We start from the raw sequence: 14,079 nt of genomic DNA, 5'->3' as shown, positions 1-14,079 counted from the left end.
TTATGTTACATCACTGATGGTGCTGGAGGCAGCAATGGAGGGAGGCAATCACAAAAGCCAGATTGATTATTGAGGGGTGGGAGGTAATTTGATTCACTCAGCAGCCATGTCTATATAAAGAAACATCAATACGTGAGTGTTAGAAGATGGTGCCGAAAACATCAAAGCTAATCTATATAGAGCCTGCAGGAATAAAAGGCGAGGGTTCGGTGTAATATTGTGTCTCTATTATGGTGTGCACAGTACAGACAGTTTTAACAATTCCTTTTTCAATTGTTTTCTCAACTTGCCCATGAGACGTTATAAATTATGCTGTGTTAAATTGTTAATTTACAATTTTACCAGGTACATTAAGATCATTTGCTAATATCAGAAATGTCAATATCATAATTACACAAATTTAAAGCAATCAATATTTAAAATGTTATTTTCATAATTTCTGAAAAAAATGTCTTAAATGTCAATGTCATCGTGTCTAGAACAAACTGATAAATATATAAAATGTCAGTGTCATCATTTTTTAACAACGTGATCAATATCTAAAATGTGAATGTCATCATGTTTAGAACAATATAAATGATCCTTATGTCTAATAGGATAGAAATTATGATGCTCTGGCTGTAAAAACTGCCAATAATGTCAGATGACCTTCATGTTAATCTAGATGACAGCATTACCTCTTTCCCTTTTGTAGACCAAAATAATATTTACTCAACATACTGTGTATACCTAGATCACCTTTACTGTTACCCTTTTGTAGACAGAAATAATAATATTTACACTAGCCTTTGTGTGGACCTTAATAATATTTACTTAGTCCCCTATGTGTAGACCTTGGTAATAACAGTTGCCTTATGTCATGTATAGACCTGGATTGTAACAGTTGCCTTATGTCATGTGTAGACCTTGGTAATAACAGTTGTCTTATGTCATGTGTAGACCTGGATTATAACAGTTGCCTTATGTCATGTATAGACCTGGATTATAACAGTTGCCTTATGTCATGTATAGACCTGGGTAATAACAGTTGCCTTATGTCATGTGTAGACCTTGGTAATAACAGTTGCCTATGTCATGTATAGACCTGGATTATAACAGTTGCCTTATGTAATGTATAGACCTGGATTATAACAGTTGCCTTATGTCATGTGTAGACCTTGGTAATAACAGTTGTCTTATGTCATGTGTAGACCTGGATTATAACAGTTGCCTTATGTCATGTATAGACCTGGGTAATAACAGTTGTCTTATGTCATGTGTAGACCTTGGTAATAACAGTTGCCTATGTCATGTATAGACCTGGATTATAACAGTTGCCTTATGCCATGTGAAGACCTTGATAATAACAGTTGTCTTATGTCATGTGTAGACCTGGGTAATAACAGTTGACTTATGTCATGTGAAGACCTTGATAATAACAGTTGACTTATGTCATGTGTAGACCTTGGTAATAACAGTTGCCTTATGTCATGTGTAGACCTTGGTAATAACAGTTGCCTTATGTCATGTGTAGACCTGGGTGATAACAGTTGCCTTATGTCATGTGAAGACCTTGATAATAACAGTTGCCTTATGTCATGTGTAGACCTGGGTAATAACAGTTGCCTTATGTCATGTGTAGACCTGGGTGATAACAGTTGCCTTATGTCATGTGAAGACCTTGATAATAACAGTTGCCTTATGTCATGTGTAGACCTGGGTAATAACAGTTGCCTTATGTCATGTGCAGACCTGGATTATAACAGTTGTCTTATGTCATGTATAGACCTGGATTATAACAGTTGCCTTATGTCATGTGTAGACCTTGGTAATAACAGTTGCCTTATGTCATGTGTAGACCTGGATTATAACAGTTGTCTTATGTCATGTATAGACCTTGGTAATAACAGTTGCCTTATGTCATGTATAGACCTGGATTATAACAGTTGCCTTATGTCATGTGTTGACCTTGGTAATAACAGTTGCCTTATGTCATGTGTAGATCTTGGTAATAACAGTTGCCTTATGTCATGTGTAGACCTTGGTAATAACAGTTGCCTTATGTCATATGTAGACCTTGGTAATAACAGTTGCCTTATGTCATGTGTAGACCTTGGTAATAACAGTTGCCTTATGTCATGTGTAGACCTTGGTAATAACAGTTGCCTTATGTCATGTGTAGACCTGGATTATAACAGTTGCCTTATGTCATGTATAGACCTGGATTATAACAGTTGCCTTATGTCATGTGTAGACCTGGGTAATAACACTTGCCTTATGTCATGTGTAGACCTTGGTAATAACAGTTGTCTTATGTAATGTATAGACCTGGATTATAACAGTTGCCTTATGTCATATGTAGACCTGGGTAATAACACTTGCCTTATGTCATGTGTAGACCTTGGTAATAACAGTTGCCTTATGTCATGTGTAGACCTTGGTAATAACAGTTGCCTTATGTCATGTGTAGACCTTGGTAATAACAGTTGCCTTATGTCATGTGTAGACCTTGGTAATAACAGTTGCCTAATGTCATGTGTAGACCTTGTTAATAACAGTTGCCTTATGTCATGTGTAGACCTGGATTACAACAGTTGCCTTATGTCATGTATAGACCTGGATTATAACACTTGCCTTATGTCATGTGTAGACCTTGGTAATAACAGTTGCCTTATGTCATGTGTAGACCTTGGTAATAACAGTTGCCTTATGTCATGTATAGACCTGGATTATAACAGTTGCCTTATGTCATGTGTAGACCTTGGTAATAACAGTTGCCTTATGTCATGTGTAGACCTTGGTAATAACAGTTGCCTTATGTCATGTGTAGACCTGGGTTATAACAGTTGCCTTATGTCATGTGAAGACCTTGATAATAACAGTTGCCTTATGTCATGTGTAGACCTGGGTAATAAAAGTTGCCTTATGTCATGTGCAGACCTGGATTATAACAGTTGTCTTATGTCATGTATAGACCTGGATTATAACAGTTGCCTTATGTCATGTGTAGACCTTGGTAATAACAGTTGCCTTATGTCATGTGTAGACCTGGATTATAACAGTTGTCTTATGTCATGTATAGACCTTGGTAATAACAGTTGCCTTATGTCATGTATAGACCTGGATTATAACAGTTGCCTTATGTCATGTGTAGACCTTGGTAATAACAGTTGCCTTATGTCATGTGTAGACCTTGGTAATAACAGTTGCCTTATGTCATGTGTAGACCTTGGTAATAACAGTTGCCTTATGTCATATGTAGACCTTGGTAATAACAGTTGCCCTATGTCATGTGTAGACCTTGGTAATAACAGTTGCCTTATGTCATGTGTAGACCTTGGTAATAACAGTTGCCTTATGTCATGTGTAGACCTGGATTATAACAGTTGCCTTATGTCATGTATAGACCTGGATTATAACAGTTGCCTTATGTCATGTGTAGACCTGGGTAATAACAGTTGCCTTATGTCATGTGTAGACCTTGGTAATAACAGTTGCCTTATGTCATGTGTAGACCTTGGTAATAACAGTTGTCTTATGTAATGTATAGACCTGGATTATAACAGTTGCCTTATGTCATGTGTAGACCTGGGTAATAACACTTGCCTTATGTCATGTGTAAACCTGGGTAATAACAGTTCCCTTATGTCATGTGTAGACCTGGATAATAAGTTGCCTTATGTCATGTGTAGACCTGGGTAATAACAGTTGCCTTATGTCATGTGTAGACCTGGGTAATAACAGTTGCCTTATGTCATGTGTAGACCTTGGTAATAACAGTTTCCTTATGTCATGTGTAGACCTGGGTAATAACAGTTGCCTTATGTCATGTGTAGACCTGGGTAATAACAGTTGCCTTATGTCATGTGTAGACCTTGGTAATAACAGTTGACTTATGTCATGTGTAGACCTTGGTAATAACAGTTGTCTTATGTCATGTGTAGACCTGGATTATAACAGTTGCCTTATGTCATGTGTAGACCTTGGTAATAACAGTTGCCTTATGTCATGTGTAGACCTTGGTAATAACAGTTGCCTTATGTCATGTGTAGACCTGGGTAATAACAGTTGCCTTATGTCATGTGTAGACCTTGGTATTAACAGTTGCCTTATGTCATGTGTAGACCTTGGTAATAACAGTTGCCTTATGTCATGTGTAGACCTTGGTAATAACAGTTGCCTTATGTCATGTGTAGACCTTGGTAATAACAGTTGCCTTATGTCATGTGTAGACCTGGGTAATAACAGTTGCCTTATGTCATGTGTAGACCTTGGTAATAACAGTTGCCTTATGTCATGTGTAGACCTTGGTAATAACAGTTGCCTTATGTCATGTGTAGACCTGGGTAATAACAGTTGCCTTATGTCATGTGTAGACCTTGGTAATAACAGTTGCCTTATGTCATGTGTAGACCTTGGTAATAACAGTTGCCTTATGTCATGTGTAGACCTGGGTAATAACAGTTGCCTTATCCCATATGTTGACCTGGATAATAAGGGTTTCTCTACCCCCTATGTAGTCCTTGGTAATAACAGTTGCTATAGACCTGGGTAATAGCCATATTATTCATATATTCTAGTTTGCAGGTAGACCTGATAGAGTTGTGAATGGGAAGACCCTTTATATGAATACTTGGTAGTTGTATTTCTATTGGAGAATGCCTGAATGAAACGATTCATTTCAGTTGTCCTTATAACTAGCAAATACCTAAATACATGAACAAAAAAATGTACATACTTCTTTCTGTAAAATATTAAATCCTTTGTGCTGGAATACTGCTTAGATCTTTCTCTATACTTCACTGTCTATGATAAAAATGTTTGTGTAAAGTAGGCAAAAAAGTACTCAAAATTTTATATGAAAAAAATCACTATAAATATGTCAATGTAATCAAAATTAAACTTACAAATGACATCTTAATCGACTAATGATCATACGTATGAAAATTTTTATCTGTACTAACTAAAGTATGAAAAAATCTAAGGTTAAGATGAGAGTTATTCTTATAAATTGTTAATAATTACATCAACATGTTTACAATTTTCTTACTGTTTCAGGTTCTAAAATGTACAAGTTTTATTTTCACTGGTAACTTAACCGTTGATATTGATGGTTTACTGGATAATTTGCTGTTGTAGAACAAACTCTGATTCTGCCCTCCATACCAGTGCCATGGCTCCAATAAGTGACTTGGGTGATCACATGCATGGTGCCACCACGCCCCCTGTAAACAGACGACGTAAGTAATTGCTTGATGTGTCAACAAACACCTGTAGAACCTATCACAACTCAACAGACCTCAAATACCTTTTCAACCAACAACTCTCATTACCCAAAACACCTTGTAAACTAACAACTGTGACCACCCCAAACACCATGTCAACCAACAGCTCTCACTACCCATAACACTCTCTCAACCAACAGTTGTCATAACCTCAACCATCCAGTCAATCATCAGCTCACCACCCCCTAAATCCTGCCAAACAACAACTATCATCACCCCCATATATCGTATTACAACCAACAACTTCCACTATTGAAATCCTCTGTCAACCAACAGCTATCATGACCTCAAACATCCTGTCAATCAACACCTGTGATGACTAAACACCCATTAACCAACAACTGACTAAATTGTTCTAATGTTCTGATGTATATTTTTCATTTCTTCTGTCTAGTCATGGAAGTAGCTGGAGAAAATGCAATGCAGGGGGGAGCACTTATGAAAGAATTTTGGGACCCAAAAAAGGTTTGTAATCTATAGACACCAGAATGAAGCGTTAAAAAGAGTTAAGAGTCTGATTATGTTTTTGATAGTTTCTTAATTTATATAAAACACGTGTAATTTTCTATTAAAGTCTTTGCATTAGATATCTCAGAAATAAACAAGCAAGTTGTCCAATGTCACTTAATCAATATAAAAAACATGTAATGTTATATTAAGGAAGTCTTTGCTCTAGATATGTCAGAAATAAACAAGCAAATTGTCCAATGTCAGACACAAGCTATTGTCCCATATACAAGATTTCTGAGCCATCAAACAAGTTGATTACAATTTTTCATATAAATCTACTGGTGTGTTAATTTAGGGATAGTGGAATTCAATACATCTGTTATCTTACTAAATATTTCAGTAAGAACCATTATTGCTGATTCTGTAACAAATGTTATTTGTCTGTATACACTTTTACAGTTGGTGGCACAGTCACGTCCTAAGTCTTGCGAGGTGCCAAATATCAAGTGAGTGATTAATCAGTTTGTGAATTAATTTATCTATTTCTTGTTGGTATTTATATCCATTAATCTGTTGTCTTGTGGGAAGATCTTTTTAAGTTCATCAGTTTTTAAATGAAAATTTATAAATTTTGATAAAAAATTGATTTTATAAAATTGAAATTACAGTGAAACCTCGCTATTAAGACCACTTTGGGGACTGGACAAAAGTGGTCTTAATAGCGAGGTGGTCTTAATAGTGAGGTGGATCAGATTGACCACAAAGAACCGTAACTCTGTTTAAAATAAAGAGTATATATATCATTAAGTAATGTACATGTATATTATTCAACAATAATAACTAATAATAATAAACTAAAATGTTGAATTTTATGAAATGCATGTAAAAAGACAAAATTGCTGAATTGACAGAAGAATAATGATGTATATATTCCTTAGTTTATATCATAATATACATGTATATTTACTATTGTAAACATTGAATAAAAGGAAACAAACAATCCATTTTAAGTTCAATTGGAATTTAACGTTAATTTTGCAACTATTTCACATAAATTTACGAACACATTTACTCAGTATTTGTAACAACTTTAATGAAGTCACTATAAAGTCTTTCAACGCTTCATTTTTCACTTAAATTTGCAAACACATTATCTTTATCAGTGTATCACTCAGTACAACACATTTTTCTTTTTACTTAAAAAAAAGTCCAGTGCACAATATTGCGAAGAGCTATGGATCTGGACAGCCTCCTCTTTCATACGTCCTTTTATAGTGATACCTCGTTTCGTTTCTGTGGTTTCGTCTTTGCTTGATAAAGTTCATAGGAGTTTTGTGACAGAGAAAATGTGTCGTAAAAAAAATGGAATAAATACGCTTTTTTTTATTGTTCAAACGATATCGAGACTGCAACATTGCTACAAAAACAGTTAAAAACCCTTGACAACATGTGCGCGTGCAAGCCAAGGGATATCGGCCGAAACGATTTCATAATTCACTTTTGGGTATGCAGGGCTTCTAAGGTGTTTAACAGCATACCTACCGATCTATCAATATATAATTAACAAACAACAGATCGCTATTAAAACGTGTCTAGCACGCGGTTTCGGACGGGTAGGCCAAGTTAATCAGATAATGTTTACTTCGTTTAACGCCACCTGGTGACAGGGTCGGTAACCCGTGACGAAAACAATGGTCGTGAATGACACACATGTTCGCGGTTCACTGCCCAACAGGTAAACTTAAATCACTGGTCAGACCGTGGTCGTAATTGTGAGGTCAATTATCGTTAATAAGTGGTCTTTGGGACTGTAGGAAGTGGTCGTAATACGGAATAGCGGGGTGGTCGTAATACTGAAGTGACCAATACAAAGATATATAGTGGAAAAACAACGGGACTGAAAAAAAGTGCCCGTAATAGCGGGGTGGTCGTAATTTTGAGGTGGTCGTTAGGTGAGGTTTCACTGTAGTTAAAAAAATTGTATCTTTCTTCCTCTGTTGTTATAAATTGATTGTTAATGTTAAGGAATATTCTGAATTTAGTTTAAATGTATTTTCGGATCTAGCATATATCCATCAACGGAGCAGGAAAACCAAGGGGCTGGCATTCACGTTCCTATCACCAACAACACTGGCTCACTGCCTGATCTGACAGTACTTCACTTTCCACCCCCTCTGGCTACACCCCTAGATGCAGAGGACCAGTCATATCCTGGGGGGCAGCCACCCCCAGGTTCTGCCCCTGCAAATCTATCCCCCACTAGTGCTCACAGGCTAGGGGGCATGGGCCCTCCCAGTACCCAGGCTCAGAGTCCAGTACAGCGACGCAGGCTACAACATGGTGGCCCAAGTCCCCTCGTACTCAGTGGTTCCCCAACACAGCAGATGAGGATGTCTCATTCTACGCCCGATAGTGTAAGTCACCTCGGCTACACTTTGCCCTGGTAACCAAATCTCTGTTGTCATGGAAACTTAAGCATCACATCCTGTGTGTTTGAATATTGATCTGGAACAGGTGACATGTATAGTATCTCTGTAAAATCAAGAGTAACCTCCCTTGATTCTTCATCCATGATATTTGTTTGAAAAATTATCAATTTGACTCTCCTCCTGTAAATTTGTTTTTCGTTTAGAATTGATTATAATCTTTAGATTTAAAGAGTCTGATATGTTCAGTTAAATTGAGGATTATAATCTGATTTAAATAGTCTCTTTTTTCTGTGTATCAGAAAAGACATGCTAGTACAGTTCACAGGAAATGATGCTTTGGTTCTTGAGATGTTGATCAGTAGGTGATAAATCCTTTATTGTTTTATAATGCATGGCTTTTTGTACTGTTAAGTAACAGCTCGATGAAGCAAAGAACGAAAGCTTTTACTAAATTTGAAAAATGAAAATTATATGAAAAATTCAAAGTATTTTAAAATTAAATACATTATTTCAATTTTAAGAAATTTTGAATATATTGAATTGAAATTTCTTTATGTTTGATTTTATCTGTAATGGTAATAATATTTCTAAATTTTAAAAAATTGTATGTAGAGTGATGTCAAGCTGTTTTTAACCCTGCATGTCCCATCCCTTGTTAAGTTTTATTGTACCCTTTGTGAGGCTATAAGTGGTAGTGTACAGTGTGATGATTGAATTGTTTTAGAAGTTTTAAAGGTTGATTGGAAGAGTAGAAATATAATACAAATTGAAGGATCCAGTCATCAGATACTCATTTCTCAAGGACATGTAGCTGTAAACAACAAGCCTTAAGATACATATGTTACTTTTGAAGGATTGGTTTGCAGAAATTACCACTGATAGCTCTATATGTTGTCTGATGTACAAACTCCTGGTACAGAAGTGCTGGTCCTTTATACTCAATCAAAAACTACAAGCTGCATTATTCAGATACATCAATCACAGTATTAATTTCATATTAAAATTTTCATTTTTCTTTAAAGTTTCTAGTTTTTAAATTTTTACTTGTTAAAGGTCATTTGTCAAAGGAACTCTGTGCAGACATACATGTGATAAGAGATTTATGAAATAAAAATTTTGTATGATACTAATTCCGAATGACTTGGCTGTATTACACAGCTATGCTGTTATTATGTGTAGGTACTATTTTGTTCCAGTTTTACTTGACTTTTGTTACTACATCATGAATGGGTGAGAATTGTGATTGGAATGGCAGCTTTATAAATTCATAGAATACAAAGAGTAGGGAAGGTGTGAATTCACTGAAACGGAAAGTCAGGTCAAGGTCAATGAAGAGAATGAGAAAGATCAGGACCAGGTGGTCTTTCTTGTAAAACTACGCACATGCTAAAGTTTAAATATTCCTGTTATAATATGCGATATAAATCTTAATATCTAGTATTGTTTCCCATAATATTATCTAGGTTGTGAAAATTATATGAACACACTTTTTATGTGGTATTTTATGAAGATTTTCCAGTATGAAATGGGGTTCTTCAGCATTGTTTGATCAGGCTATTAGATCACCTGTTTGACCTATTGTGATCCCGTTTTTTTCTGGCTTTGTTCATAGTAAACTTTAAACATTTTGACTTCTAGAAAACTCCTGAACTGACTTCAATGAAATTTTACTAAAACCTTCTATGGCTAAAGGCAAACCAAAATTGTAAATTATGTAGTCCCTGGCCCCAAGTGGCCTAAGGATGGGGCCAAAATGATCAAATTGATTAAACTTCAAAAATCTTCCTCTCAAATTCCTGGTAGGGTAGAATCAATTACTCTTCATGAATGGAAAGGCCTTCAGATGATGTACCAGTGAGTCTTGCATTATCCCCTAGGGAGGGGGTAAAAAGTTAACTATAGTTTATACAGAAAAATGGGGGCCAAAAATAAGTCAAATTTACAGAAATTTAAAAGATTGTCTTCTCAATTCCCAGATAATGTAGAACCAAATACTCTTCATGGATTGAAATGTCTTATGGGGCTTTTCCAAAATTATAAATTTCATAACCCCAGGGTCTCACATTTTTCCCCTAGGGAAGGGTAAAGTTTACCATAGTTTAGATAGGAAAATTACATTTTTGAGCATAATTTGTTTATTTTTTATTATAGTTCAGACTTTGTTAGAATTATTAGTTTAGACTGACAGTTTGATTTGCTGACCACATACTGACCACAGCTGACCCTGAGGGACTGATAGGCAATGCCAAAAATGAGTCAAATTGACTGAAATTTCAAAGATGCTTTACTGTTCCTGGATGAGGAATTTTATATAAGAAAATTTTTGAATGTAATTTCTTCTAATTCAAACTTGGTTAGAAGCCTTAGCATGGAACAGCAGTTATTGTTTTGCACAATTTACATCTGCGTTATATGTAAAATGTAGTGAAAGTTATCTTACTTTTTTAATGAAATTATTTCTATGACATGTTACAAGAAGCATTGTGACTCAGGTGACCGTTAAGGCCCTTGGGCCTCTTGTTTAATTCTTAAAGACAACTGAAATATTAATCACAGTTATATCGCAAGTCATGTAAATCTGTAACACATCTTAGTTAAAGACTGCCAAATTTTACTGCTGCCAAAACCACTACAACTTTCCTCTACAGAACTGTTTTATTACCACTAATGTGGACTGTGTGCAGAGGTGTTGTTGCAGTAGCCTGTGTGTCATTTTTGGTTGAGTAGCAAAGATGAATTCCTTTATAATTGTTGTTCATAGCATCTTTTCTGTTGTTCTGTGCATAGTTGTGTGTATTATTTTTTGTTTTTACGATGTTTAGGTTCCAAATCTCGACCCAAGTAAGCTCTCTTTGGACCCTCGGTTAAAACAACAGTATCTGTTATACTTACACCAGCAGCAGCAGCAGCGGCAACGAGGAGGGCACACCCGCCCCCCTGCCCCCTCCAACAATAACCTGCGACAAGTGCCTCAGGTCCATATAACTTCCGCATGTGACCAAAATAATTCTCAGGTACAGGTAACTACTAACAAGATCTATAAAGGTATTCAAAGGTGTACACTTACATTTACTTACCTGTGCATGTGGATAAAATGAAATTGGGTTCAGGTATCAACTAGTTAGTGATATGTGGATGTAGAAAACTAATGTTTAAGCCTTTATGATGCTTGAACAGGTATATAGACATTACTATGGAAGTATTTGATTCTGAACTAAAAACAAAGTATCAATGTACCTTAAACAGTTGATACTTTAACAAGAATGAAACAAATTATTCCATGTCCTTCCAAGGAAAAGACAAATCATTCTTTATCCTTCCAAGAGTAAGACAAACGTTCCACATCCTTACAGTGGTAAGACAAATCGTTCCACATCCTTACAGAAGTAAGACATATCATTCCACATCCTTCCAAGAGTAAGACAAATCGTTCCACATCCTTACAGTGGTAAGACATATCATTCCACATCCTTACAGTGGTAAGACATATCATTCCACATCCTTACAGAAGTAAGACATATCATTCCACATCCTCACAGAAGTAAGACATATCATTCCACATCCTCACAGAAGTAAGACAAATGTTCCACATCCCTACAGAAGTAAGACATATCATTCCACATCCTCACAGAAGTAAGACATATCATTCCACATCCTCACAGAAGTAAGACAAATGTTCCACATCCCTACAGAAGTAAGACATATCATTCCACATCCTTACAGAAGTAAGAAATATCATTCCACATCCTCACAGAAGTAAGACATATCATTCCACATCCTTACAGAAGTAAGACAAATGTTCCACATCATTACAGAAGTAAGACATATCATTCCACATCCTTACAGAAGAAGGACATATCATTCCACATCCTTACAGTGGTAAGACATATCATTCCACATCCTTACAGAAGTAAGACAAATGTTCCACATTATTACAGAAGTAAGACATATCATTTCACATCCTCACAGAAGTAAGACAAATCATTCCACATCCTTACAGTGGTAAGACATATCATTCCACATCCCTACAGTGGTAAGACATATCATTCCACATCCCTGCAGAAGTTAGACAAATCATATATACAACCAGTTAGACTTGACCTCTATATCAAATATGAAGTAGTAAGGCATTAATCCTGAGATTTCTCTTATTTTTCTGTAGTTTGCATTGGTGAAAGGCTGTATTACTAATTCACTCTTGTAAATGACCTTAACAAGTTTCAATGTTACACATGGCTGAAATGTTTCTACATGAAATAAAACTTCAAATTATAAGACTCTTTAACTAGCCTCAATTAAGAGAGATCAGCTCAGTTTCAAAGATGTTGAATAGATTATATATTTAAAACAGGGGTTTTCAGTAAACCCTGGCATTGATAAATGTTTTAACACTTGTTAAAGGTCATGTCCTCCCATGCCAAAGTCAAAGACAAATATTATGAGGGCCCTTAGATTTCATGAGAAGCCACCTGACAAAGAATGTGATGGCCTATTGGAATGGCGTTTTGAATGTCATTGTGTTTTCGTCCTCCATTTATCATGCACTGTAAACAAATGTTATTTTCAACTCTCTAGAAACACCTATACCAGTTGTAATTAAAATTTAAAGGAACAGTTCATGGCAAGAGACTAATAATTTCAGAATTACATTACACATGATCCTCGATCTCCAGGGTCTTTGAGAAAATGTACTAATAGTTTCTTGTTTGATTACTTCTCTTACAAATTTTTTCTAACATGCATGCTCTTTGTTTTTCTCTTAATGTAGTGATTTATGTATTGTTTGTAGTAAACGTTTTCTACCTGTGAGTGTAGAGCTGTAGCAATTTTGGTTTGATTTCTTTCCTTGTGTCCCATGTATTTACTTAAATATGTATATTGATAAAACAAGGAAGAGGTACACGTATAGATGTCTTGGAAGTTCAGACTTCAAAACTATAGATACATAATTGTGAGTTTCCTTGTGAAACCAGGCTGACTACTAGATTTTTTTTCCATCCATACGTCCATCTGTCTGTATATGTACATCTGTACATAACACCAAAGTTTGTCATCACTCTAGTGGCTTCATTCCATGAAGAATTTTCAAAACTTATCACACTTATAAAGCATCAAAATATATATGTCGGACAAGGTCGAGTTTCAGGGCTATTTGGACAAGGGGAAGGTCACTTATTATTCTTAGAAAATCATTGTCAGTGCTCTAGCACTAAAACTTCATACACTTTTAAAATGTCTGGAACCAGTTTGAGTGTCAGATTTTTAAAGTCGAGGTCAACATTACTATTTTAAGAAAAACATTATCAACACTTCATTACAAACTAGTTGTATGCTTTTTCTTTTTTTTTTCTCTCAAAATTAACACCAGACAGCACTATCTGTGTAAATCATTACAGTGTATTAGCTTGTGGGGGCCAGTATTGCTCTAGATATACTCAGTATGCTTGTTTATATATATGAGTTAGGTGTCAACCTTAATGGCATCTTGTATTATAATTGTTGTTTGGAATCTCATTTGTCTTGAAAGTATATAGGCGTTTATAAATGTTATCTATTCAGATAACTTCGGGAACAATCATAAATGGTCATGTTAATCATGAATTCTTTCCCATGTTAATTCATTTCTTTTCTGTAATATATCCTTCAAGCATTTGGGAGTGTTACCCTTGTCTGCCCCATCATTTCAAATTCTTTAAAAAGCTGAATGTATGATGTCTTTATTTTCTGTAAATGAATAGAAAGCTCTCTTTTACCTAGCATGTGTAAGCGGGACACTTATATTGTTTACAGAAGCAGATTATAATATCTTCACATTGTTTCAAAGTGTTGCATATTGTCCAAGGCATATTTTATGAACTTCATTGAATCTTCGGTGCCAAAGACAAAAAAAATCTCGTCAATATGCTGTTAAATGTTGAGGGCAAATGACTTAATCA

General features: G+C 35.5%; 1 protein-coding gene across 6 annotated transcripts in view; it reads left to right on the top strand.

Moving 5' to 3' along the window:
• LOC132544484 (CREB-regulated transcription coactivator 1-like) overlaps positions 1-14,079 on the top strand; it is a 43,428-nt gene that overhangs the window by 17,549 nt on the left and 11,800 nt on the right. For 3 of the 6 annotated variants that reach the window (XM_060208087.1, XM_060208086.1, XM_060208084.1), the window contains 5 exons: positions 5,119-5,219; positions 5,659-5,729; positions 6,174-6,220; positions 7,780-8,128; positions 10,966-11,163. In XM_060208087.1, coding sequence (XP_060064070.1) covers positions 5,119-5,219; positions 5,659-5,729; positions 6,174-6,220; positions 7,780-8,128; positions 10,966-11,163 — 766 coding nt within the window. The remainder of the gene's footprint in view (positions 1-5,118; positions 5,220-5,658; positions 5,730-6,173; positions 6,221-7,779; positions 8,129-10,965; positions 11,164-14,079) is intronic. The other 3 variants (XM_060208088.1, XM_060208085.1, XM_060208089.1) reach the window with 3 other exon arrangements.

This window comes from Ylistrum balloti, unplaced genomic scaffold, assembly GCF_031769215.1.
Source record: "Ylistrum balloti isolate Yb309-2 unplaced genomic scaffold, AGI_CSIRO_Ybal_v1 Utg369800, whole genome shotgun sequence".
In the NCBI taxonomy this organism is placed as follows: domain Eukaryota; kingdom Metazoa; phylum Mollusca; class Bivalvia; order Pectinida; family Pectinidae; genus Ylistrum; species Ylistrum balloti.
Note: the sequence above shows the minus strand (reverse complement) of the source record. Positions and strands in the feature narration are given on the sequence as shown.